Source organism: Chionomys nivalis, chromosome 20 (assembly GCF_950005125.1).
Source record: "Chionomys nivalis chromosome 20, mChiNiv1.1, whole genome shotgun sequence".
Classification (NCBI taxonomy): Eukaryota; Metazoa; Chordata; class Mammalia; order Rodentia; family Cricetidae; genus Chionomys; species Chionomys nivalis.
In genome coordinates, this window is record NC_080105.1 from 37,713,245 (window position 1) to 37,737,953 (window position 24,709).

General features: G+C 34.7%; 1 protein-coding gene across 1 annotated transcript in view; it reads left to right on the plus strand.

Annotated features, from left to right (window-relative positions):
* Sgcz (sarcoglycan zeta) overlaps window positions 1-24,709 on the plus strand; it is a 789,755-nt gene that overhangs the window by 706,738 nt on the left and 58,308 nt on the right. The window contains exon 4 of the mRNA XM_057752704.1: window positions 11,781-11,868. Within this exon, the coding sequence (XP_057608687.1) occupies window positions 11,781-11,868 (88 nt within the window). The remainder of the gene's footprint in view (window positions 1-11,780; window positions 11,869-24,709) is intronic.

The following is a 24,709-nucleotide window of genomic DNA, read 5'->3' on the forward strand; positions in this document are numbered from 1 at the left end:
TATAAACTTTTCGTTCTTGTATGTTCAATAAAATTTTGGTATGTTGTATAATTGGTCTATTTAATGGAAAATAAAAAGAATGAGGCTAAATGTATCCTAATAAACACATCTATAGGTTAACCTAATAATATGTTAAACTAGTCTGAAGATTTGGCTTTCATGTCATGAGAAATATTTCAAAATGATTTTTGTTTTAGGAAAATTTAGAAAATTTTTAAAAATTCAGAAAAATGATGTTTTCTTTTCTTCTCATTATATTTCTTTAAGGATACTCATATACAATTTGACATACTGATCTCATCATGAGGAGGAACAGAGTTCAAATATATGCACATGATTTATGTAAACAGGACATCTCTTGTGATATGCCATACTCTGAGTTTCTTTATTTGATTCATCTTAGCTCATTTTTATGCAAGTGAGTAATTTACTTTAAATACATTCTTCTTATAAAATAGTCTGCCCTTCAGATTTTCAACCTTCACATATCTCACATATTCCGTGAGAGAGTTTTACTATTACTTCCTATAATTTGTAGCTATTTGAAAAAGTTACTTATTTGAGAGATTTCTATATTATGCTTTATGTATGTATTCTGACAAAACTATATAAGTTGCAGTATACAATCAGATGCAAAGTAAACTGAAAACTTGGCTCTAGCATTTTCAAATAGTTGAAGATTTAATGAGCCTACTTTAGTTTGAAAGAGAGAAGCTGTTTGCTTATTTTTTTTCAAGTGGTGAAAACTTAGCTATATAAATGAAGATATTTCTGAAGAAAAATAATCTAAAACTCATTATCTCTTTCACTTCTTGAAATTAAAGATCATGTTGAAAGCACATGCATCTTATTGAGAAACTTGGCTTACTCATTTAACTGTGTTGCATTTAAAAAGTGAAAATTAGAGTCTGGAAACTGACTTTTCTCAATTGCCAAGTTCCATGAGAAGAAAAGTAAACTAACTTAATGAAAAGTTTTTTTATTATGATTCTTTCATTAAATACCTAAAAGATGAATTTTATTTTCCTATAGAAATACATTCTTAAGATTCTCTCTTTGTCTCTATACCTTTTTGTCTCCCCACCCCCGTACATGTGCACACTCATTATTATTTTTTCTATTCCAGAAGAATTCATTAATTTAGTTGATTAAAAACAGACAGTCACTGTACCTTGTCTGGATGAAATATGTATAAACCCATCATAACCACTTATGCAGTCTTTAGATTGTCTATCCACTTGTATGTAACAAAAGACCTTCACCAAATGCCCTGAAGCTTCTTTATGACACACTTTATAGATTCACATTCTACCCAGGCCATGGGGATCTTACTTTGTTTCCTAGCATAGTGCAAATCTGTAGAACTGAACATGCAGAGTGAACAGAGGTGATACCTGGGGCTAGGACAAAGGCAATGTCCTAGAAAGATTGAAGGTACATCCACAGTGAAAATGGATACAATGACTCGAGTGGAAATAAAAGAAGATATGTCTCTGGTGATAAAAATCCTGCCCAAGAAAAAGAGGTACTGCTTGTACTGTTGTTCACCTAATTGATAAAAAATAGCAATATCTTACTTAAATAAATCTTTAATTTTTGGAGGAAACATAGTATTTATTTCATCCAGTGTCCTTATTCATTAAAAAAGAAAAATCATTCTGTAAGGCTACCTATAGGTAAAGCTTGAGTTGAAACCTTTGAAAGATATAGAGATGGGCTGATTCCAAGGATCTTCTATAATTGATAGCAATGGGTAAAACTGTTCCCAACGGCAACACTCTAGATACGAATTTGTCAGTGGGAGCATGGGCATGCACAGCCAAGAAGAAGCAAGGCAAAGCAGCCTCTGCCAACATTTGGCGCCAACATAGGTGACTACATCCATTAAAAAAAAAAAGTATTTATGTTTTCAGATGGACTCTGTTTGCTTGCAGTGAGTAGGAGCTTTTTGGAACCTTTAAGAGAGGTCCTCCTGATTCAGGGGTAGCAGAAAAAATAAAATAAATAAAACAAAAAGCCACGGTTTCAAAACAGCGGCTTCCTGGTCTGTGCTGCCAGCATGAACTCTGGTTCTTTCAGGGGACTGAGCAATTGAAAGTGGTTTGTGGGCAGCGTGCTGCAAGTTACTTAGTGGCAGTATGGGTCAACTTGTTACCAGAGTTGAGGCTCCCACCTGGCTGTCTCAGAGGCAGTGAAAGGACCTCTGCCTTGTGGGACTAGGGAGGATCATAGAGTTGTTCCTAGCTATGCCTGCTTAGCAATAAATAACTTAAAAGTCTCATTTGGTCAGAGAATTATTAGAGATACTGATTCAGATAAAAAAAAAGACCTCTTAATGAGTCACAGTGTTAGATAAATATATGTAGACTGGGGAGAAAGACAGGAAAATAGTTAAGATCAGGACAAAAATTAGTAACACAGAAATGACAAAAAATAGTACTAAAATCAGTGAAACAAAGTCTTGGTTCCTTGTTTATCAGACCCTTAGCTTGAACAACAAATGGACAGAGAAAAGACTAAAATTAAAATAATTAGAGATTGAAAAGGAGTCATTCAATCATATACCAAAGAAATGCAGAAAATTGTGAGAATATACCTCAATAACTAATATTCCACTAACAAGCAAAGTCTAAAAGAAACATTTGGATTTCTAGATGCATATAAAGTAAAAAAAATCCATGAGGGCATACATAATCAAAACAACTTATAACAATAAATAAAACTGAACTAGAAATTAAAATGCCCCATCTAAAAGTAAACGTTTGGCCATATTGATTACAAGCAGAATTCTATGAGATATTCAAAAACTAATAACAAAACTCATATTATTGGCTAGCATAGAAATGTAAGCTTCTTCTTCCCTGCCTGCTGGAGTTGGTGAGCTCCCAGTAGCTCAGGTAGACTGATTTAGTGACTGAACCCATCCTGGTCTTGACCCCTTTGCTCATATTCTTACTCCTCTCACTCTTCAACTGGACTTTGGGACTCAGTCCAGTGCTCCGATGTGGGTCTCTGCCTCTGTTTCCATCAGTTGCTGGATGAAGTCTCTATGGTGATATTTTTTTCTCTTTCTTTCTTTCTTTCTTTCTTTCTTTCTTTCTTTCTTTCTTTCTTTATTTTTATTCTTTTTTTAATTAAAAATTCCACCTGCTCCCCGTTTCCCATTTCCCTCCCCCTCCTCCCACATATTGCCCCTCCCTCACTCCCCTCCCCCTATCCCCACTCCTCTTCTCCTCCCCCCACTCCATTCCCCCTCCCTCTCGATATGAAGAGCAGTCCAAATTCCCTGCACTGCGGGAAGACCAAGGTCCTCCCACTTCTCTCTAGGTCCAGGAAGGTGAACATCCAAACAGGCTAAGCTCCCACAAAGCCAGTTCATGTATTGGGATCGAAACCTAGTGCCATTGTCCTTGGCTTCTCATCAGACTTCATTGTCCGCCATGTTCAGAGAGTCCAGTTTCAATCCATGCTTATTCAGTCCCAGTCCAGCTGGCCTTGGTGGGCTCCCAATAGATCAGTTCCACTGTCACAGTGGGTGGGTGCACCCCTCGTGGTCCTGATTTCCTTGCTCATGTTCTCCCTCCTTCTGCTCCTCATTTGGACCTTAAGAGCTCAGACCGTTGCTCCAGATTGGGTCTCTGTCTCTATCTCGATCCATCGCCAGATGAAGGTTCTAAGGTGATATGCAAGATATTCATCAGTATAGGATAGGGTCATTTCAGGTTCCCTCTCCGGGTGATATTTAAAATATTCATCAGTCTGACTACAGGGCAAGTCAAGATTGGGTCCCCTCTCCTCTAATACTTAGGGTCTTAGCTGGGATCATCCCTGTGGATTCCTGGGAATTTCTCTAGAACCACGTTTCTTGCTAACCCTATAATGGCTCCCTCAATCAAGATATCTATTTTCCTGCTTTCATCTCTGTCCTTCCTCCTTCTCAACTCTCCCATTTCCTCAAGTTCTCCTTACTCCTCTCTTTCTCCCTCCTCATCCTCCTCCACCCTCCCTTCTCCCCCAACCACCACACTTCCAAGAATTTCAGGTGATCTTATCTGTTTCCACTTTCCAGGTGGATCTAAATATGCTTTTCTTATTACCTAGCTTCTCTAGGATCATGAACTATAGGTTCATTATCCTTTGTTTATAGCAAGTATCCACTTAAGAGAGAGTACATACCATATTCATCTTTTTGTGTTTGGGTTACTTCATTCAGGATAGTGTTTTTTAATTCCATCCATTTGAATGCAAAATTCAAGATGTTATTGTTTTTTACTCCTGAGTGGTACTATACTAGTCCTTCTGAATGTGGTTGACAGGTGCATGGCTGGGGCAGACTGGGAGAACACTGGCAGTAGCACCAGGATTTATCCCTACCACTTGTACTGCCATTTTGGGAACCTATTCTCTTTGGATAATACCTTGCTCGGCCTATATATAGTAAAATGGGCCTTGGACCTTCCCCAAAGCAATGTGCCTTACCCTCTCTGAGGATTGGAAAGGAGTGGCATAGGAAGATATGTGGAGGTAATGGGAGGAGGGGACAGAGTGGGAACTTGGATTGGTATGTATAATGAAAAAAAAGTTTTTCTTTTTAAAGAAAAAGAAAAAGGAATGTAAGCTTCTAAACTCCAAGAACCTGCATAACCCAGATTCAAAACCAGAAAAATAAAAAAACAATAAAATAATATAACTGATTTCCCAGGTGAATATAGACACAAAAACATATTATAAACAATAATATATATTTAAGTATTTGCAAGTGAAATTCAAGAATCCTTGAAAATTCATTCATTATGATAAATTTTGTTTCCTTCCAGTGATATATAGTTCATCATAAGTAAATCAATAAAAGTAATTTATCACAAAATATTCTCAAGAACAGAAATGATAAAGAGTGGTGGTTGGAATAAAAATGGTCTCTATAAAAGTCATTTATTTGATTGCTTAGTCAACTTGGGTAAAGCACTACTTGAATGATTAGAGTATGTTACAAGGGGTAGTCTTTGAGTTTTCAAAAGGCAATTCCATTCCCAGCAACTTTCACTGCTGCCTGAGGATCAGGATGTAGAACTCTAAGCTACTTTTCCAAGACTATGGCTGCCTATGTCCCACCATGCTCTCCTTCATGATGACATGGGCTAAGCCTCTGAAACTGTTACCAAGCTCCCAATTAATCAGCACGACAAACTTGATGGGCAAAAGACTAGGAGTCCTTAAAACAACACAATACTACGAACAACTGAGTAAAACTGTCAAAGGGTTATTTCTCCCCAGAAAAGAGCACACCAATTGATTGTCCAGTGGCAAACTGTCAGCTCTGAAAATACCCAAAAAAGCAACATAATATTAAAAACAGGTTATATTTATGAATATATATATATATTCAACAGACTATATTTATGAATATATACATACACATAACTGTGCAATTGAAATGTGAAAGATGACACAAATTTGAAGGTGTATAAGAGGGTTTTGACAGAAGAAAGAGATGGGGAGAAATACCATAATTAAATTACAATTTCAAATTAAAAAAAAATTAAAAAATAGAAGAGGAACAAATCCCAAGCTATCTAATTTTTGACAAAGTTGTCTAAAACTCATTTGGAGATAGGAACCGGTTAATAAACTAGTATTATGAGAGCTGGATATCTACATGTAGAAAAATGGAACTACATAATTTTTTTGACATGCACAAAAGTTAATTCCTCATGAATCTGAGTCTCAGTGTTAGGCCTGGACTGCTGAACTCTGCATACTAAAAGCAGGAGTAGACTTAAATATATAGGTACAACTCAAGGCATTTTGAAAAGGACTCACGTTATTAGGGAAATAAGGTCAGTAATTGATCAAGTAGGATCTCATGAAATTGGAAAGTATTTTCTGAAAATGAAGCCATGACCACAGTGAATAAACAGCACAAAGAATGAGTCACATACTTGGTGACCCTACATATGACAGAGGATTGGTGTGTAAAATGTATAAATATGATGAATACAAACGGAGAAAGCAAACAACACAATTTATAGAGAATGGGATGAAACTCTCCAAAGAGGAAACACAAATAGCCAGTATATTTCTTAATGTTTAGTGACGCTAGTCATTGGACAAAAAGCAAATTAAAATTAAGAATTAATCTTATTTCTATAATAATGTTCAATATATTAAAAATTAAAAGAATTTTAAATACTTTTGAGGATATAAAGAGAGGGAAATCTTATTCACTTCTGGGGGAAATGTGAACTTGTCCAACCTCTATTTAAAACAATCTGGAGTTTCCTCAAAAAGCTAAACATAGATATGTTCCACTATATTGCCCTTGCAAATGTACTTGAAGTATCCATACTGTACATCAGAGATATCTACAGCTCTGTGTTCATTGCTTCTCTATTCATAATAGCTGGGAAATGGACAAGTCTAGATGTCCATCTACTGAGGAGTGAAGAATGAACATGTGCTACTTACAAACATGGGATTTTATTTAGTAGTAAAGACAGAAAATATTTAAGAACTAATTGATTTGGAGCAAAGTAACAGGAAATACAAGGAAAGGTTTGAAGGGAGGAAAGGTAAAGGAGAACGATGTAATTGCATTAATATCTAGAATAACTAAAAATAAAATCTTTTCAGGAATAAAGAGTTGAAAATAATCTAAGTGAGAAAATCTGGGCAGAGTAAGTGAAGTATGTTCTTCCTTATATTCTGATAAATGCTGCATATTCTTACAGTCATGTGCTTAACATAATGTGTTAATAAAAACAGATTCCTAGGCTAGGGAAGTGTGCAGTAAACACCTTGACTACTTAAACTCTTTCAAAGCACTAATAGTATCATTGTTGATCCTTGATTAATATCTTACAATATTTCTCCTTTGTTTTTATAGAAATCATAAAATGTAATTGGATAGTGCTCTGACTGTTTTTAATATCAAAGGCTGGACTAGTGTTTTCAGTTTTGTAGCACAGGAATAGAAGAAAACATAAAGAAATTATATAAGAAAATTGATACAAAAAAATATTAGTTGCAACCATTTTTGTCACAGAGATGCCTTTGAAGAAAAAGTCACAAGAGAACATGAAATGTGTATTAAAACTTTGTTTATGGTAACATTACCTAAATGTCATAATTTTAAAGTTAATAATATGATTTTACTGTTGATTAATGAAGAAAAATATACCTACTAATAGGCTTGTCAATTGCATAGAGTGTAAGATCATATTCTTGTTAGACAACTCAACTAGGTTCTCATCATTTCCATTATATATGCATTTATTTGGAATTCAGTGGATATTGCATAAAAGGTTATGATTTTGTCCTAAGATGCATAAGTGGTGGTCCTAGCTTGAAAGTAATCACTCTGATCATTTATGAACAAAAAGCACCACGTAATTTGCCAGTGAACATGCTGTACTCACAGCAACTATATTGGCTTAACAGAACTTAAAAATCAGAACAGCATAATAATGCAATTTTATTCACATGAGTATATTGCAGAAAATTGCTCATCACCCCTGATAGCTCTGTTTATATTTTTAGTGAGTACAAAGATTGCTGTTGCTACCATAGTCAAAATTTGATCTAGATATAAAGATTTAATTCTGGGAGGAAATTTGGTGGAATAAGTAGGAAGGAAGTGAGCCAGGGATAGAAATTCAATAGGATCCCTATGGTGATGGTAAAAGTGAATTGACAGCCTATAAACAAAAAAGCACAGTGATTAAACATGTAGTCCTAACACATCTATTTCTGTATTAGAGCAGATGAAATGCCTGTTGACTGTTGCCTTTTAAATTTCCTTTCCTTTCCTCTTAAGATCTTTCACACAGCAATAAACCTTACAATATTTGTAACACTTCCACAGCCCATTACTTAAACATACCAGGATCTTATTCTTTCCGTTGTACTTTTATTGCAATGTGTTCATTTTTAGTATGTTTAGTAATTCAAATGAAAGCAAATAATCTCATAAATTTTATGGATCTAAGCAAAATACTATATATCAAATACGTAAGAATAATGCAAATTCAAATTTGACTAATCAATTATTCACAACTTTTGAATTATGAGGGACATTTAGGTTTATTTCCTGCATCCAGATTATTATTTAATGTATATTTCTTTTATGTTTATTTTTAAGATTGTATTTTAAGTACAGCATTTCTCCCTTCCCTTTCACCCTTCAATGCCCTTCCATATAACCCTCTTTGCTCTCCTTAAAATTAATGGCCGCTTTTTATAGAACTCTTTAAAATGTCCACATTGTATTTTATCAGTGTGAATGTAATTGTTTTGTATATGTATATGTGCTACAAAAAATATACTCTATGTACTTATCAAATACTGAAGAGTTCTTATTGGGTATAAGTACTTTACCAGAAACAGTACTTGGTGGACAATAGGTACTGTCAACAGAATTTGCACATGTTACGTGGTAGGAATGATGTAATTAATTTAAAGTAATTTAGTGTATTCAAACATGGATGTCTGTTACCATTATACTTACAGAGAAATACTAGATATATTTTTACTTAATTCTATTTTAATGTTATAATATTTCTCTTATTTTAATATCTTAATATGATTATATCATTTCTTCTAATCATATTTAATAGAAAAATAAAACTTCATTTCGACCTAAATTATCTGAGTTTGGATAAGTGTCAAACCAAAAGTGAAATTATCTATGGCCATTTTGTTCAACAAAATCTTAGCAGAATAAATATATTCTTTAGATTCTTGAAATTGTTTTAAAAATAAGATCATGTGAAATCTCAGTTTGTATGCATGTGAAAAACCCATTTCACTAAGGTATATTTATGAGTGCTGTGAGTTTTGAATTATTTCACATATGTGTATATTTAGTATCATCTCCTTGCATACTTGCATAGAGTCCTCAAGAGCTTTTGGAAATGTCTGTAATGTATCCTCCTGCATGGTCAAATAAAACATACCAAATCATAATACTCAGGATTTAGGTGGTTGTTGTATATAAAATACATGTACATGAAACACAGAGATCAAAAGCATTAAAGCTAATATATACCTATAAGAGAAAACGTGATGATATTTGTCTTTTATTCTCTGAATTGCTTAGAATGGTTGTTTCTAATTTGATTTATTTGTCTGAATTATTTTTTGAGAGCAGGTGAATTATCACAACTCTGTGGATGTAGCACATTTCCATTATTCATTAATGAGTTTTGGACAACTAGGATGTTTCCACTTCCTATGATAAACAGAGTGTCAGTGAGCATTGATGAACAAGTATGTCTGTAGTAGATGAAGACTTCTTTGGGTATATTCTCAAGAGTGGTTTAGCTGTGTTATGTGGTAGATTTACTTTCAGCTTTCGATGAATTCCCATGATGATTTCCTAAGTAGCTCTAACAGTTAGCACTTCTACCAGTAATGACTAAGTATCCCCTCTCCCTACATAATCAACATCATCTCATGTCATTCATTTCATTAACTTTGGGTATTCTTTAGTTTCATATTTGAAGTTTATAATTACTATATTCCCCCTCTCTTTTTCCTAACTCCATATCCTCCCAGGTATACTCCTTGCTCTCTTTCAAATTTTTGGACTTTTTTTTTGTTAATTGTTGATGTTGATGATGATGGCAGTAGTGGTGGTCATGGTGTGTATTGTGTTTGTGTGTGTTTGAATATATATAATTATTCATATTCCTTGGTGTGGGAGGTCCTTCTGTCTATGCGTTGCTTTCATTGGTTAATGAATAAAGAAACTGCCTTGGTATGTTGATAAGACAGAATTAGGTAGGTGGGGAAAACTAAATGGCATGTTGGGAGAAAGGAGGCAGAGTTAGGGAGAAGCCATGGAGCTGCCAGGAAAGATGACACATATGGAATCCATATGTGGTACTGTTAGTGAGGCCAAGAACTGGAGACTACATAGGTCATGAGCCCTATAAGAATATCTACTACTATTATCCGCTAAAGGAACATAGCAAAAAACTGGCTCCTAATGACCTATACAGAGATCAAAGTATCACTCAGCACTTACCAGAGGGCCTTCTTGCAGGATATGGTAATTAACACGGAGTCCCACAGCTGAACAGTGAGTAGAGCGTGACAAATTTTGGAGTGTTTAGTCACAAATGGAATATCTTTAACATAGCCCTACCCTCACACAGATTCTCAGCAATCTATGTGGAAATAAGTGACAAGACAGTTTTAGGAGAGCCAGAGTTGGAGGACAGTTTTAAGGAAACAGTATTTTCCAGATAAACATGGCAGATGCACATAAGAAAATCACAGAGACTGTGACCTGTACAAGTTAAAGGCAGACAAGATCTCAGATGAACGAAGTAAAATTGGCACTTGTCCCTGTACTGGACAAGAAGCTATTAAAAATAAAAGTCTCTAAGTGGGAAAATAACTTTTCTTCAATGGAATGACACTAGGTATATAAATCATACTCCAGGGCAGACTCCGCCCTCATGATAAGTAGTTGGTCAGCACAAATCAAACTTTGATTTTCAGTGGCTTCATTTTTTTCTTTCTCTTTACTTTTTTTAAAAAGAAAGAATATGAAATTGTATGGGTATGGAAATGAAGAAGATCTGAAGGAGCTGAAGGATGAGAAAAAATATGATATAATATATCATGCTATATTCATAAAACTAAATACAACTTTAAAACAAGAAAATAAAACAAGCCTGTAATGTAGAAGTTATATACAAAATGGAATGGAGAGAAAATTCAGAGGGAGGTTTTTCTATAATTTTCAAAGTTCCTTGAAGGAAGTCATTGGGCTTTGATCACTTAAAGAGCCAAGCCTCTATAAAATCATGTTGTGTACAATAAATAATAATTATTTTTGAATAAATAGATACATAATTTATCAATGATTAACTCTGATTTAGATCATAAATGATGTTACTTGTCTGATGTAGATATTTGAAAGTTATACAAGAAGTATCCTTAGGCAATGGTATTTCCCTTCAGTGAACTATTATTATGTGCTAAATTAGTCTGAGGTAAGCATCTAGTTGGACACATGTAAGAAAACAAAAACAAACAATATTCAGTAAAACAACTTGTGCTTCCTTGTCTCAGTCATTGTACAATTCACAGAGCATTTCCACATAAGGAAGTTGAACAAGGTAATAAAAATTAATTGTGTAGGCTTCTTACTTAATAAACACATAGCAAAAAAATTCCTGTTTGCACTAGGAAAGATGGTGGTGCAGCTATATGCCACTGACTTTCACAATTTTGTCATTTTGCACACAATCAAGTAAACAAAAAAAAAACAAGCATGTAAATACAATAAGAAATAAGTAAACTAATCATGGGATAAGAGCTTTAACAAAAAAAATGTAGATAGGAAGTTTATGAGTTGAATCAACCAGTACTCACAGTTATCAGTGGAGGATGTTATGAAGAAATTTCATTTAATAGTAAAGTCTGCAGTTTACTTAGAATTTCCTATTGGGATTCGATGGAATCTGTGTCAACAAGCTTACATACCATTAAGAAAGCGGATGTAGGGTCGCTTATACTCTTGATTAAGAGGCATCAGTAGAATTGAAAATGCTGTCATTAGAGGGTTAATGCCTGGATATGAACACGAATGCTTTCCAATCCATTGTAAAATTGTATTTTTGGACACCATTTCTTTACCCACTTCAAGAAAATGTTAAGACAATCGCCTACTTTTTATCAAGAAAACTTATATAACACGTACAGCATGATTTCATGTGCTCTGTTGCAGCTATGCTTTGATTTGATTTATGTGTTTTATGCATGTTTCCTAGGACAGTCCACTCATCTTACAGTCTGACAGGAATGTAACAGTGAACGCAAGAAACCACTTGGGGCAGCTCACTGGACAGCTGGCAGTCGGTGAGTGTTCGGAGGTAAAGTCTGTTCATTCTGTCTTACTCCATTTTAGATTCTGTGGTCAAGCTGAAATATGTGAAGTTGTGTTCCTTCTCTAATTCTTTACTCCTAAGTTTAAAATGTATTATTTTAATTGAAATATTTTCATAGTATATCAAAATAGGTTTAGAAAACACAGGCGGTACCTTGCATCACATGCTTGTATATTCTTTGATATTGTGTATTTTCTGATGAATATTACATATCTATAAACAATTGTAAAATTTTTGACTATAGTAAATATTAGTACTTCCTTTTTCTGACAGACATTTTTGTTAAGATTATATATGAAGGATTTGATATCTGAAAGACAAATTAAAGAGAAAGAATACCAGAACTTCTGTTTGTTTACTTCTTTCACCTTCTGAAATAGGGTGTCACATAGATTAGACTGCCCTCAAACTAGCTGTGTAGCTGAGGATAAGCTTGAACCCTTGACCTCTTGACTCCACCTTTCACATTCTGTTTATGCTGCAAGCACTGCTAGGGATTTAACCAAAGGCTTCCGTCGTGCTAGGCAATCTAACAACTGCGAAAAAGCCTCATTCCTAAGTGGTTTCATTTGTGTTATCAAATAAATTTTAATTTAGCTATTGACATTTTATCAATTTTTATAAGAAAAAAACACAAATCAAAACTCAGTTGTAACTATATAAAATGATGTATATTTGATATGCATGTAATGTTAAATATTTTGATATGATATTTATGGCCTGTGATAAAATCGCACAATGCTATCATTGTTTCACTCATATTTGTATTGCTATTATCTGCATTTCTATATTTAGCTACATCATCTATTATTCGTGTGATATTCACAGAGTGGGAGATGGTTAAGTTTGAGGAATTAATTATCCTATTTTAGTGAGAAATTAATTTTTTCAATATTTCTAATTGAATTATAGAGAAATAATAATTACAAAATATTTACTATTTATAAGTAGGAATATTAACTATGTCTACCCTCTTTGCAGAAATATAAGATTTTTGATATATTATATGCTTTAATAAAGTAACATAATTAGTTTGATGGGAAATATATATTATTTGTTCTAATAGCATATTTTGTGATAAATTAAAATAGATTACTTAGGAAAAGGAGCTTAGATTCACAACGGAGCACTGGGCTGAGCTCCCAAAGTCCAGTCGAAGAGTGAAAGTAAGAATATGAACAAAGAGGTCAAGACCATGATGGGGACACCCACTAAAACAGTTTACCTGAGCTAATGGGAATTCACCAGCTTCAGCCAGACAGGGAAGGATTCGCATAGGACTAAACTAACCCTCGAAATGTGAGTGACAGTTGCATGGCTGGGGAGACTGAAGCCACTGTCAGTGAGACCAGGATTTATCCCTAGTGCTTGTATTGGCATTTTGGAACCCATTCTCTTTGGATGAATACCTTGCTCAGAATGGTTGTAATAGGGACTGCCTTGATCCTTCCTCAAAGCAATGTGCCTTACCCTCTCTGAGGGGTGGATGGGAGTGGGGTGGGGTGAGGGGGAAGGCAGAGAGGATGGGAGGAAGTGAGGAAGTGGGAATTGGAATATGTACTAAAATGAAAAAAGATTGTTTTGTTTTGGTTTTAAATAACAAATAGAAAAATGAAAGGGGGCTTAAAGTAATTTGACTAAAAATTAAAGGAATAAAATATTTTTATGCATTCGTTAGTGTGCCAAAATCATCAAACCATTGATGGCAATGTCAATGGCAATTTGTGATCATTTTGAAATTGTATAAGATGACCTGAAGAACTGGCTCTAAGATGAGGACGTTCTCCAAGTCAATATTTACTCATAGTTAAAGCTACTTAGTAGAATAGAATTTTCTATTTCATTCAATTCAAGATAGCTGAAGTGGTTCTTAGTGGAATTGTCAACAGATAAATTAAAAACACACAGACCACATTGTAAAATCCACTGTCAAATAGTTGTATGATTCCTGCCTGTGGCATGAAGCAGCTGTTTGATTACAGGGTGTGTAGACAAATTCCATCTGCATGCTTTTACGCATGGAATACAAAGAATATATTTTGTATGCATTTTAACCATTCTTGCAAACTCTTTCAATGTAATATTAATAGTATTCAAATGAGAGAAAAGAGAAAAAGAGAGGGAAAGAAAAGATGCTTAATTTTAATGAATAATTATATAGCCAATTAGAAATACATTTAAATTAAGAAAACTAACCTAAAATCTGGTGTTTTGAGCACACTGTTGTTGAATCCTCTATTTTTAATTTCCTTTGTAGCTGCCAATAAACAAAGATAAAATGCATATTAACTTATAGAGAGTAATAATATATTAAATGATCTTGAATCCTTGTACCTGGGTGTTGGAGGTAGACAGATATCCTATAGCTTAAGGTCACTCCTGTCTAACAATCACAAAGGCAGAGGATGAAGCTAACTGGTTTTTCACTCTCTCGTGACATTATCCAGTCTATACATAAAGGACTCAAATAGAAAGATAACTGACGAGTTTAACAAAGAAGAATCTTAATAAGTAGAGCTTATTTACAATTATTTCAAAACATTAGGTAACCCCTCCCCCCGACTTGAATGTTAGTAGTGACTCTTGAGGACCTTCAATGTCTATTTGTACAGTGTGATACACGTAGTGACACTTGCCAGCATGCCAAGTCTGCATCATTATCTGAGGAAACAATTAAGATAATTTGGCATGTAAGAACTTGAATATCATTCTGGATATTTCTTTTTTTAAGGGGTGCTTACAACCACAATCATGTGCTTCAAATAGCATCTTACCTTTTGGGTTTTTTTTTTTCTTTATTTTTAATCAATTAGGAAAATGAATTTTGAAAGAATTAGCCTCTGGCCACTGCTAGTGTCATTCTCAAGAATTATTTAGCTACGTTCTATATTGCTAATTTCCAATTAATAAAAAGCAGTGGTTTTATACCTGTTTTGAGCCGATTTTCTCATTTTCAGCTATTATCAGTGATTAATGTGTGAATATGACCCTGAGTTTTTCAATAGGCTAGATTCCATGGCAATAAGAAAAAACTAGGTACCATTTGCAAGATAGTAAACAACGTGATATTTGTATTTAGTACAATTTTCTTCTTTCTTCTGTCTGTTTTCCCCCAATATTCTAGTTCATGCTTGCAGTTTTAAACACCACACAGTGTAAATGTCATGGCAGTCAGCTCCTGTAGCAGACATGATTCTGGCTAATTTAGAGGACTAAAGAGACTTTTGCCTTTTCTGTCTAGGCATTCTTAGGAGCGAATCAAACTCACAGGACAGGAATAATAACTCACCTGGTATAGAGATTCAAGATATAAGTTCAATGAAAAACTGTTAAAAGGTGTGCAGATATGTACAGTTTCACTAATCATAATATTACAAGTAAATTCATATGATTTGTACTACATATAAAGATGCTACAGAGAGTAATTTCTAGTTTTAAAGGAAATATGGTTTAACAATTAGCCGCATTTGGTCGGCTAAATTCTCTCCATGTGAGGCCCAGATGATGGAGGAACCTCCACCGGCCTCCCATTCACATAATGCAAGGATGCACCTCCTACGATAGATTCAGAAAATAAAATACAAAGTTCCCATGAAAGGTTTGCAATGTTCCCTGGGATATAGTATTGTTGTATTTATGCTAGTGATTAAAATTTTCAGTAGGTCTACACATAAATAATTCTGAGCACTTGGCCAAACCTCTGGGTGTTCCTAATGGACAAAATAACCGTGTTATGCTAGACTGTCTCCATGTCTCTTCTCCTCTACGTTAAAAGCAAAAGGTTACTTTTTACCTTCAGTGTGGGAAATTGTTTGATGAACCTTCTGATAACTTACATTCCTCAACGTTCAGTGATCCTAACAAAAATGACCTTGTCTTTTTCATGCATCTTATGTTCATGTATGCAGCATTTTTTAGTCAAGAATGTAAAACTAAGTCAGAATCCTAGATATTCTGTTTTTTTTTTCAATTCTTGGCTCTTAAAAAGGATTTTAATTGAAATTTAATCCACAGAATAATTTAACGAGGCCAATTAACTTTTCGTGTGTCGCTACTAAACATCAGCATGTTTTGTGCCTAGATGAATGAGAAAAATGTAGATGAAGGTTTTATAATAAATATTTAAAGACCCATAAAGTGACATGTAATCTTGTGTTACAGCAATTATCATGAACACCTGGGAATCATTTAATTGACTGCAGATGGTGTAGGACAGATAAAAATTAGAAGGATACATATTACTCTCATGTGATAAATTTATGGTTTTTGTCCTTGGCTTATTTTCCTATGACTTAGACACATTGTAATTGTCTTGGACAACTACATTTTCCTACATATAGGAATGCATATTATCTTTAACATAAGTTATGGGAATCTTAGGGAAGAGATCAAAGATGAAATCTATTCAGGTTTAATGCTACCTGTTAACTTTAAGTGATTAATGTGTTGTTGATTTTGATCATTATTAATTGTTTAATTAACTTATTAATATTAGTTAAGTTGATGTAAATAAGTTTAAAATTAATTAATCATTATGGAAAAGATGTAAGTGGAAACAGATGCCTATTATATTCAAGAGCAAGATGATAGGCTTAGAAATTAGGATGTTTAATTTAAGGAACTTGAAGGAAAAACACTGACATTCAAGTTCTGAAGTTTAAAAGTGAATCCTGAACTGTTACATGGACACTCACATTTTTATGTAATGTGAAACTTTCACAGTGTTTTTGAAATTGTATTATTTTAAAACAGAAAAGATAGGCTTACCCAAGTATTCGTTAAATTATCACTTAAAAAAATAAAAGCATAGAATCAGGAAAATAGGTATAATTTTTTGGGCTACAGTTGAACATACAGAGTTTTGGTGACTGCTTCTTAAGCTCTGTCTTCTGTCTTTCCAGGCTCCCCAGTCTCTTGATCTATCACCGCAGGTCTGCTAGCCTATCTCCACTTAGGAGTGCTCCATGTCACCTTGCTAAAGATTGTTCCAGAGGCACTGATATCTACTCCTATGGTTATCAGTGAACAATATGAGAAAATGTCAGTGGATTCCTTCCCTGATAGAAAATAGTCTGAAATTACCCTCTTTTCAATCAGAACATAACCTTTAATGTATAGTCTGTGGTAATCTATCATTCTCAAAGGAGAAAATTGACTATTTGGGACTAAGGGCAAAGGGATCAAGTGATAAATGATGCTTCTTTAACAACTCATCATATAAGTGACACATTTCTCCAAATTACCAGTACCTACAGATGTCAGCACCATTATATATGTGTAAAGGAAATAGCAAGGCTAAAGGAAATATACTGAAGCAAAGTGTAATGCTAAAAGACATGAATAACAAGGACACAGTTTTAGGCTTGATGCTGGTAGTTCCAAAAAAAGAATTAACACTAATTTGAATAGATATAATCTAACTAATTATTTCTAAATTTACAATGATGGAGAAATCAATGGCTAGACAGATAAGATTTTTTTTAAACTCTGTAACAATAGAATATGTTTTATTCAAAGGATGATTCAAGCTCACTGTCTTAAATTTTGAGAAGACATGCACTGAAATGCATGTTGAAGAATCACAAAGCTTTGTATGGAACAAAAAAAAATAAAGATAACCAAATGCAAAAGTATGCTACTATGTTTCATGTTTTAGATTTGATACTAGGTCTTGTGACTACATGGCAACTAGAATTGATTTTTCTGAAGTTTAGTCACTAGGCCAATCTTTGCTTTTAATAAATCTTCCCTTGTAGACCTAAGTTTTAAGGAAGATTTGTGTTCAACACATAATTAATTGAATATACAGTTTTGTGCGGTTTCCTTAATAGAAAATTCTATGGAAATTCAGTTAATGGTGAACAAAATTCACAAATGTATGATTATAGTACACACACATACACACACACACACACACACACACACGTGTGTATGTATCTAAATAACATTTGGGAGGGTACTGTGAATATTGTTTCCAGATCACTAGTTAGTGCTATTAAATGCCAATCATAAAAAGAAGGATAGGCCTTGGGGAGTGAATGTGACTTATGTTAGTATAGCTCTATTAACTATAGTAGCCGTTCTCTAATACTTCATTCTTCCTATTGTTTAATTGGTTTATTCTCTGTATATGTGTGTATGTTTTATGAATGTATGCCCCATGTACACATGTCTGAGAAGCCTGAAGAAGGCTTAGAAACTCCTCCAGCTGGAGGTAAAGAGAGTTGTGTGGTCTCAGGTGAAGGTGCTAAGAACCCAGTTTAAATTAACTAGAGCAACAAACACTCTTATTTATTTATTTATTTATTTATTTATTTATTTATTAAAGATTTCTGCCTCTTCCCCGCCACCGCCTCTCATTTCCCTCCCCCTCCCCCAATCAAATCTTTCTCCCTCATCAGCCCAAAGAGCAATCAGGGTTCCCTGCCCTGTGGGAGGTCCAAGGACCACCCACCTCCATCCAGGTCTAGAACACTCTTAACATCTGAGTCATCTTTTTGGTCTTCTGTTGTTGTTCTTATGGGTAGTTTTGGAGAATTCCCAAGTCAGATATTATGTATATCAGAAGAATAAAGGGCATTTGAAAAAAAATGATCAGAGGAAAAGGAGAAAATAGAACATCTGTTTCCTTTTATTTGCCTCTTTATAGTACACAGTTAACAATAATGAAACAATATTGGAAAGTTTTCATCCGAATTCTCTAAGATTTAAGTTCTGTTCTCATTTCTGTGATGTCTGTAGGACTGGGAATCAAACCCAAAACTCTGCTCATAGGAGGCAAGCATTCCACCTCTGATCATCATGCCCATCCTTGCCCTGTTGGTGCAACTGCCTCCTCCTCCTCCTCCTCCTCCTCCTCCTCCTCCTCCTCCTCCTCCTCCTCCTCTCCCTCCTCCTCCTACTCCTGCTCTTCTTCTTCTTCTTCTTCTTCTTCTTCTTCTTCTTCTTCTTCTTCTTCTTCTTCTTCTTCTTCTTCTTCTTCTTCTTCTTCTTGTTTCTCTTCCTCTTCTTACCCCTTCTCCTTCTCTTCCCCTTTCTCCTCCTCCTCTTCACGTTCATCGTCCTCTTCTTCCTCCTCCTATTCCCCCTTCTTCCCTTCTTCTTTCTTCCTGGTCCTGTGCCTAAAGTTCTTAGATAGCCCAGACTGACTTGGACTTGATATCCTTCCCCCTCAGCTACAATTAGAAGTATCCTGAAGTCACAGGCCGGCATTAAGTCATTAAGTGAATTAGTATGGCTTAATTAAAATATCAAAGCAGGTCTTAATTACATTGCAAAGCTTTTTGCATTATTATCTCTAGATATTTGCCTGTATGTTTTAATGAAGTCAAGAATATTTCATTCTGATTCTGGGTATTTGTTTTTGATAACGATCCAACAATTTTATGAGGAAAGGACATTTTTTGACCTTTTATTCATGGGTTATTTGGTTCTTTCTGTTCTCATTTTACACCATTACTATATGATTTGTAAATGTTTACAAATCCATTGGTGTAGTAATGTATAATCAGTATTCTGCTTCTTTAATCCCAGCACAAAGCAATTGGAGCATGATAATTAATGATATTTTGCCATGAACACACACTCCATTAACCTAGCACTTGGACAGTGGAAACAGACAGATCATTCTTATCTATATAATGGACTTGAGACCATCATGACCCCCTCAGGACAAATAAATAAAACATAGGAAACCAAATTTTTCTCTTGTTGTACTATTTATAAAAATAATCCAAGAGCAGAGGATAGTGGGTAGTTCTGAAGAGTCATTCTTTTCTTCCCATAATTGCTCTGATGGAATTCCCTGGGTTTCTCATTATCAGGTTCATTGCACACCTGGTAAGTGAACAGTTTTTAATCGATCTTAAACATATTTCAGCATCCTAATGATATTAGAGGAGTTTAGATCATTATATCTAGGGAATAAAGCCTTCAATAATTTAAACTAAGAAATTAAGCATAATTATTTACACGGTAAAGCTTTGAGATATTGTAATCACAGTAATTACAAATATAAAATTTATTAAAAATTGTAACCAACAGAATGGACATAAAGCTTTGGCAACCTTTGTAATGGCACTCTAAAAAACTTTTGGCTACTTACTATACATTTAAATATGTGACTGGGAAATTCTATTGCTAGATCTTTGTACAGGCTAAATCAAAATTTGTGTTAGTTCAATGAAATTAAATAGGTATTTACATCTGTCCAAATTCTAAAACAACTCAATTGTTCAAATATTCCTTAGATAAAATGCATAGTTACACTGTAGTACTATGGAGCTTGTATGCCTTAATTAACAGCAATGGAAAATGTATATTATGTTGAATGAAACAAATAATTTATAGTGTATGGGTTTTGTTTGTTTTGAGGAGGCAGGCTGTCACAATGTATCCAAGGTTAGCTTGAACTCACTGAAATAATCCTATCTCAGAATTTTAAGTGATAGAACCCTAGGCCAGATGCCAAACATGGTTATGCCATATGGCATTTCCATGGGGGAAAGGAGCCTGAGGTATTATCTCCTAAACATTGTTGGTGGGAGAAGCTGAATTGGTATTAAAAGATCTACTAAAACCTCTACCCTTGTTTCAAGGGCCTTTTCACACTTAGAGAAATAATTCATGGATAAGACTAAATAAGAATTTGGGAGTAAGTTGTGTTATAGCATGAGAAAACACTCAAGAGAGAATACAGGTTTCTCGAGAGACATGTGAGACACTAGGGTTTGGTTAGCTTCTTAACAACAAATTTCAATAGAAAAGGACATTGCACATGTCTTAAGTCAGGGAAATTGTAGGAAATTTCAGGAATGGAATAATTTATTCCTATTTTTCTTATATGGACATATTGGATGTGTCATGACATTTTTGCAAGGCTAGTGATATGAAATTGTCATGTAATGAAACACAATACCGTTAGTGGTCATTCTGATCAATCATTTTGGTTCCAAGTGGTTGAGTAGTCTACATGCCTTTTCAATAATGTGCTGTGGAGGTCAGCATGTGAGTTCTACATAATCTCCTTCTCCATACCTCATATACATACCTGTATTGTTTGTGGCACTATTGCTGTAAGAAGATATCCAATTCTGGGTAACTTCATAAAAACACCAAAGGTTAACTTAGGTCATGTGGTTATAGAATTTCAAGGTCAATGTGACAACATCAATCTACTACTATGGGAGACTCATGATAGGTACACTACTGAGAAAGAAGTATCGCAGGATTGATAGGTCATATAGCAGAAAGAGATGGCAAAAAGTGACTGAAGACTAGCTAGGATTTCCAGGGACTTGTTGAGTCTCCTTACAGGGCACACCCTCAATGAACTCCTAAGTTCCTCATAGTAGGCACTGCCTCATCATTACCACGCTGAAGCACAACCCTCCAACACACAGCATTTTAAATAAAGAAAAAAAATGCAGATATCATCACATAGTGGGGGGAGTATCTGGTCTATAGAGAAATAGCATAAGAAAATTTTCTGGGTGGTGACTGATTATGGTGGAAATTACACAGGGTTATCAATGCTAGAAGTATACACTGGAACCAAAGCCACTTGTCAGTCCTGTATTACTTCCTTAACCTTAGGGTATAACTTACATGAAATCATGAAAGACGGGGTTTTATGTGTATTATGTTTCTACTTATGCACTAGCACATGAAATCGGTGCCTGCACTATGTTAACTAAGCCCTTACCTGTCAGTACTATGTTTTTTTCAGAGCTAATGGTGTAACAGAAAAGCAAGCCTGATTTTTGTCTTTCATTTTTCTCAATTTAATAGAAAGATCGATTTTATTGAGAACCTTTGGAAGAATTTTTAATATTTAGTTAGAATGTTCACCCCCTTTATTTAATGAAAATAACTTTGTAATTGCTACCTTTGGAAAAAGACCATTTAGCAGTATTAGCCATGCACTCTGGGACCATTATTAAGTACAATTAGAGTTAAGAGGAAACAGTGATATACGACAACTTATCTGATAACAAAGTAGGCTCTGCGTGACCAAATGGGCAAATAATTTGGACAATGTTTGGTTTGAATTTTTTTATTTTTTTGAATTTTTCGAGACAGGGTTTCTTTTTGGTTCCTGTCCTGGAACTAGCTCTTGTAGACCAGGCTGGCCTCGAACTCACAGAGATCCTCCTGCCTCTGCCTCCCGAGTGCTGGGATTAAAGGTGTGTGGCACCACCGCCCAGCTTGGTTTGAATTTTTTAAAAAAAAATTTGAGAGGCTAGGTATCTCATAAAATAGGCTTCTTGATGTAAATTGGAAAGAGAATAATGAATGGATGCTCAGAAGGTAGCTAACACAGGAAGGAACACATAGTGAAGACTTAGGCTGTGTTCCTTGGAAACAATACAGCAAGGCTGAGAACCTGAAGGGTATAAGGGACACTTTTGAGTGTACACATGCAAGGAACTGAGCAAGTTGAGATGGCAGGATGGGAGGACAAACTGAACTGCTATTCTGAAAGTTATCCTTCAGCTGACAATACAAGGATAATCTTATAAACATATTTCAAGAAACTGAACATTAATTTCTACCAGCCTAGAAGGAAAAGTAATGCATCAGAGAACGATTTCTGGAGTTTAACTGCACAATCCTAAACCTCATGCTACCATTCATAAACCATAGAATTTGGGTCAGAGAAAAATGGAGAGCTCAATAAAAGTCAATTTAAAAACAAAAGAATTTAGGTTAGTTAGTTTCATAGATTTTCTGTGTCTCAAGAATCTGACTATAAATGGCATGACATTTTTTCTGACTTTTAGGGTGCTTTGATGACTTAGTGAGTTTATCAAGAAGGTGTTAGCACATCTTACTGTTCCAGAAGGGCTGGATGCTATCATTTATATGACAGTTGTTTCTCAACAATTGTTTGGTCCTAAAGCAGCAAAAGATAGTTTTGTTTATTCATTATTGTTCTAACTTACAACCACGTGTTGTGGATGATCAACTCACATACTATTTATGTCTAGAATTTTATGTTTATTAAGGGTTATAATGATTTATCAGCATCAGCAGGTGCTTCTCTGGGTCATGACTTTGAGAGATTGCTGCAGGGTGTTAAGCACAATTAAATTACCCATAGCATATGGCCCCATAACAAGTTACTGACAGGACATTAAGGTTTGGTAATTATTTCCTTTTAGTTTTCTAACAAGCCAATAGTTCATTAATGCTGATTAAAAAAAATGTATTATTCTAGATGTGACTGGTTTAGATGAACATAAAAATGAATTGTGAATTTAATGTCTCTATCAATTGAATTATCTCACATGAGAATTTATTGAACATCTAAAAAGCAATTCGAATCCTGTGATATATATTTTATTTATTATAATTATTAGTTTTTCCTTATGTTAACCAACAAATATGAAGCAACTCTAATAATAATAAAACTAAATAAAAATGATTAAGAAAATCCCATATGTGCATATAAAATTTACAGACACAATAGTTGGTACAACATAAGATTAGTAAGATGTGGACAGATTGAGGCTATTAAAAGAGGATATAAGGCCGGGCGGTGGTGGCGCACGCCTTTAATCCCAGCACTTGGGAGGCAGAGGCAGGCGGATCTCTGTGAGTTCGAGACCAGCCTGGTCTACAAGAGCTAGTTCCAGGACAGGCTCCAAAACCACAGAGAAACTCTGTCTCGAAAAACCAAAACAAATAAATAAATAAAAAAATAAAAAAGGATATAACCTGGATGACTTCATGTATCTATAAAAATAGAATAAAAAGGGATGATGACCTTTGATGTTACTAAGGGAATATCCTTTTAAATGAAAAGAAATGATATTCTTAGATTCAAAGTTTAATTCCTTACAGACATTGAGACATGTTGAGTCTGTATAAAAAGTTAAATAGTGGAATAAATGCTTTAAGTACAAAACTATAAACTTTGGAAGTGAAAATTAGTGATTTGTTTGGTGTGCTATAGAGACAATCTTGAAGAACGCACACTCTGTGGTGTCAGCTGCAGAATGGAGACTGACTTAGTAGTTATTTCTATGCACAAAAGTTAAAATTACCATGAAATTAAAAAAAATCCCATAAGCAAAAACAGTGTCTATATTGTATCAACCTAAACAGCATCTCAAGCACGACAACCGGACTTAACCTTATAAAGAAGGGCCCCACTAAGAGCCATATGACCTCTCAAGACCTCTATAATTGTTCTGAGAATTAAATAAAGCAAAACATGCAAGGGTGTTTGGTATTTGCTAAGTAAACATGTTAGTTCATCTCACTGAATACTTATTACAGTCTTGGAATGTTTACATTTACTTACCAAATATACAGTTGATGCTGACTTTTATTGGACACTGTGCTGAGAACGGAAATGTCAAACTGTACTAAACATTGAGTGCCTCTAGGAAATCAAACAATTGTCATTTTATATCCAAGTGTCCATGCATGGGAGGTAAAGAAGTTAATAATTTATATATTGTTTTACAACATATTAATTCCTACTTCAGAATGTAGAATTGGAGAAAATCTGTATTTTTTATTTTCTCTCCCTGCCTGCCTTCCCCTGCTTCCCCCCACCCCACCCACATGACACTTTCCTATCCCATCCCCTGATTTGTGCACACAAATAGCACATGCACATAGGTCCTGATTAGTGACTTGTGCTATACTTTGAATCTAAAATAGCTTTATATGTCTCTCTTTTGACTTTTATTTCATCATACCTCTGGCCTCTCTAGATTGTGTACCTTCTCACCTTCTCATCTCACAGGGCAGATTTTAGTTTCACGTCCATTCTGCCAGTTAGTGTCTTTGGGGGGGGGGGC